This window comes from Vitis vinifera, chromosome 7 (assembly GCF_030704535.1).
Source record: "Vitis vinifera cultivar Pinot Noir 40024 chromosome 7, ASM3070453v1".
Lineage (NCBI taxonomy): Eukaryota > Viridiplantae > Streptophyta > Magnoliopsida > Vitales > Vitaceae > Vitis > Vitis vinifera.
Window position 1 is genome coordinate 2,239,063 of NC_081811.1, and position 3,104 is coordinate 2,242,166.

A 3,104-nucleotide genomic window follows, 5' to 3' on the forward strand; every position below is an offset into this window, starting at 1 on the left:
GCACGGACTCTGGAGTCAGGTTAGTTGGCTTATTGGGCAATATCCCTGTGTGTGTTGTAGTGGCCATATACGATGTGTGACAGATCATTCCCTGCAGCTTGCTTAGTGATATTCACCTGTCTCAATTCTATTCTTCTCTAGTCAATGTTTCCTCCCCTTTGGGGATTAAATAACAAGAATTTAATTAGCTTTTGATTTTTTCTATGGCAATAATATGATGGGTAGAAATGGTGCATGGTCAGTACATTGCTGCATTTCTGAAGTTTTCATCAAACACATTCCATGAAGAGGCATCTGCAATCACTTCAATTATGATCTTATCATGGCTTCATACTTTCATCACATGTGGGGAATACACGATTCTTCCTTTTTGCACAAACCTTTTCAACAATCCCACCCTGGGATTTGGCCCAAGCCATGATCAGAACCATGAATATCCCTCAAAATGAATGGTGAAGTCAGTTATTCCATGAATTTGTTTTGAATGGTCTGTTGAAGTCATAACTTTTGGTACAAGAAAGGGGTGGGGGTCCAAGCAAAAGAAAAAGAGAATTTGGAAAGAAATAAGTATATATATGTATGTGGGATTAATTTGGAGATGATTAATTAATATACAGAAAAGTTGTTCAAAGGAGAACATGGAAAATCTGATAGACAATCATAGATTCGTCTGGAATCAGCACTCATTTTTTGATTAATCTACACATAAGAACACCATTGAGTGATGTAGGTAAGATAATAACAAAACCCATAATTTTCCTCCATACATATATACCTCATAGTCCCCCTAACACCCTCCATCTTCCCCCACCTGATCAGCAAAAGTTTTGTTATTCCTCTACACAACTTCACCTCAAATGGAACTTCTAGGCAACATTTTTTTTTTTTTGAATATTTTTGTTATCCCACATATATATCAATGTCACCTTCTTGCTCTCCTAATCATATGATCCTTCAATGCCAATCAATCCAAGCTCCCCCATTGACCTCATTCTTCTAGCGAGCTCGTCGATGATCGGTAGAGGTCGTAAGGCGCCCACAGATGATCGACGGTGCATGGCCTCCTCGAGTCCAACCTCAACCATGGCTTCCCTTTCCCACTCCAATGTAGCAGGCTTATTGGCCCTGGATGAAGACTCCTACATCTCCCTTCAAGATTGTCTCCTCCCAACCCATGTTGGTTCCATCTATGATGGACTGGCTGCATATTTCCAGCCAAAACAAGCAAGAAAGGAGGCAAAGAACCCAACTGATATATCCTCTTCTTCTTCTGCACCGCCATCCATTCTTCCACCTTCTTAGTATACCCTCCTTCTCTCCACTTCTCCACGTCCACCACCATCACCCCTGTGTTGAAGTAACATGGCTTCCGGCCATCAAACGTGCGGGCCAAAGCCCGGTCAGACCAGAACGCAGAGGTGAAGTAGTTAGTGAAATTAGCATGGCAGTACTCCGGCGCAGCCAGCACCTTGTCACCCAGCTCCACCCCCCACAGCTTGGCGATGTCGTCCACCATTACCAGGTCTGAATCAAGGTAAATAACCCGCCGGACATCCGCCGGCAGTATATCACCGAGATATATCCTTGCGTAGTTCAAAGGCTGGTCCAGAGCTCGCCTGATGGACTTGGATATCTTCCCACGAACCCTATTCGAATCAAACCGATACACCTTGAAGTTCAGGAAAGGAAATGTGGAGTTGATGCTGGAGAAGATATCCGACTCAAAGTGACTCCATAGGAAGTGGAAATCGATGTTTTCCGGGCAGGTGGAGTGTTGCAGGATGGATAAGAGAGCTGCAATGGTGCCTCTGAGATAGTTGGCGTCAAGGGTCATGACCACATGTATCCTGTCCGCATCCGACGAGCCGCAGGCATCCCCATTTCGGAAAGCGGGAGCTTCACGGAAGAGGACGACTGCAGGCTCATAGGAGGAGGGTTTTCGGATAATTCCATGGCGTATACCAGAAGGAGAAGTGACGACAGAGGTGGGACGGAGAAAAATTATAATGGACAGGAGGCCCAGGAGGGGTAGAGATGAAGGGGGGCTCCAAAGGGCCATCCTGTCTAGCTATGGCGATGATTAACAGGGAAAAAGGAGGGTGGAGGTTAGGGAAGATGATGATCGACAGCCATTGTAGGCTGGATTGGAGAAGGCTTAGGAGAGGTTAGAAATGATTTGACAAAAAAAGGAGAAAGGAGAGAGAGGTTGGTGAGATTGTGAGGAAGAGAAGAAACCTCGGGAGAACCAGACCCTCCTTCCAATGAAAAAATGCTATAAATCACAAAAAAAAAAAAAAAAAAAACTTAAACATCAATCCCATACTAATTTTCAATAATTATTATTATTATTATTATGAGAAATATTTAATATGAAAATTATTTTTAAAATTAACAATTTTGAAAATTTTCTTCTTTTTTTTTTAAATTTTCATTCTCTCAAATATATTTTTCCATTTTTTTGTCCCACAAGAGATGGTATTTTATATTTGTATGGAATGAATCCCATTTCTTCCCTTTTTATTTTCTCAAAAAAAAAAAAAAAGTTTATAATTCAACTTATTGTCCTCACTTTAAAAAATATTTTTTTAATAATTTAACGTTATAAAAAGAATTTGAGGTTAAAAATGCTTGAAAGCATATTTGAACATTTCAAGGCCTCATTTGGAATTAACATAAAATTTGAATTTTAAAAATAGTTTTTTAAGAATTTATTATGAAAGCTTGTTGTTTTTCAAAACAAATTTAAGATATTTTGATAAATGATTAAAAATATGAAAAATATTTTGAAAGCATTTGTATTATACATAAATGCATGGTATATTCACAAATTAAGAGAGAAATTTGATTTTATATTTAAATTCATAAATTGAATTTATTTTTGAAAATAATCAAGAATCGCTTTTAAAACCTGTTCTTGAAAAGTGTTTTTAAAAATGTTGCCAAATATGCCCTAAAACATGCAACATGTTTTTTATTTTTTTAGTCATTTTCTCTAAGGAATCCAATTATCATAATCATTATATTTACCATTATCAAAACCCAAAACACAATCACCACATCAATGGAAATTAGTTTGCATTTTAGTAACAAATTTGAATTTTCTT

General features: G+C 38.3%; 1 protein-coding gene across 1 annotated transcript; it reads right to left on the reverse strand.

Annotated features, from left to right (window-relative positions):
- Positions 1-665: 665 nt before the first annotated feature.
- On the reverse strand, positions 666-2,222 carry LOC100266638 (probable galacturonosyltransferase-like 4). Its single transcript, XM_002271260.4, has one exon. The coding sequence runs from the start codon at positions 2,057-2,059 to the stop codon at positions 989-991; it is 1,071 nt and encodes a 356-aa protein (XP_002271296.1). The 5' UTR covers positions 2,060-2,222; the 3' UTR covers positions 666-988.
- Between the last annotated feature and the right edge of the window lie 882 nt (positions 2,223-3,104).

Excerpts from the sequence above, each read along its gene's own strand:
- LOC100266638 (XM_002271260.4), bottom strand. The coding sequence starts at position 2,059 with ATGGCCCTTTGGAGCCCCCCTTCATCTCTACCCCTCCTGGGCCTCCTG.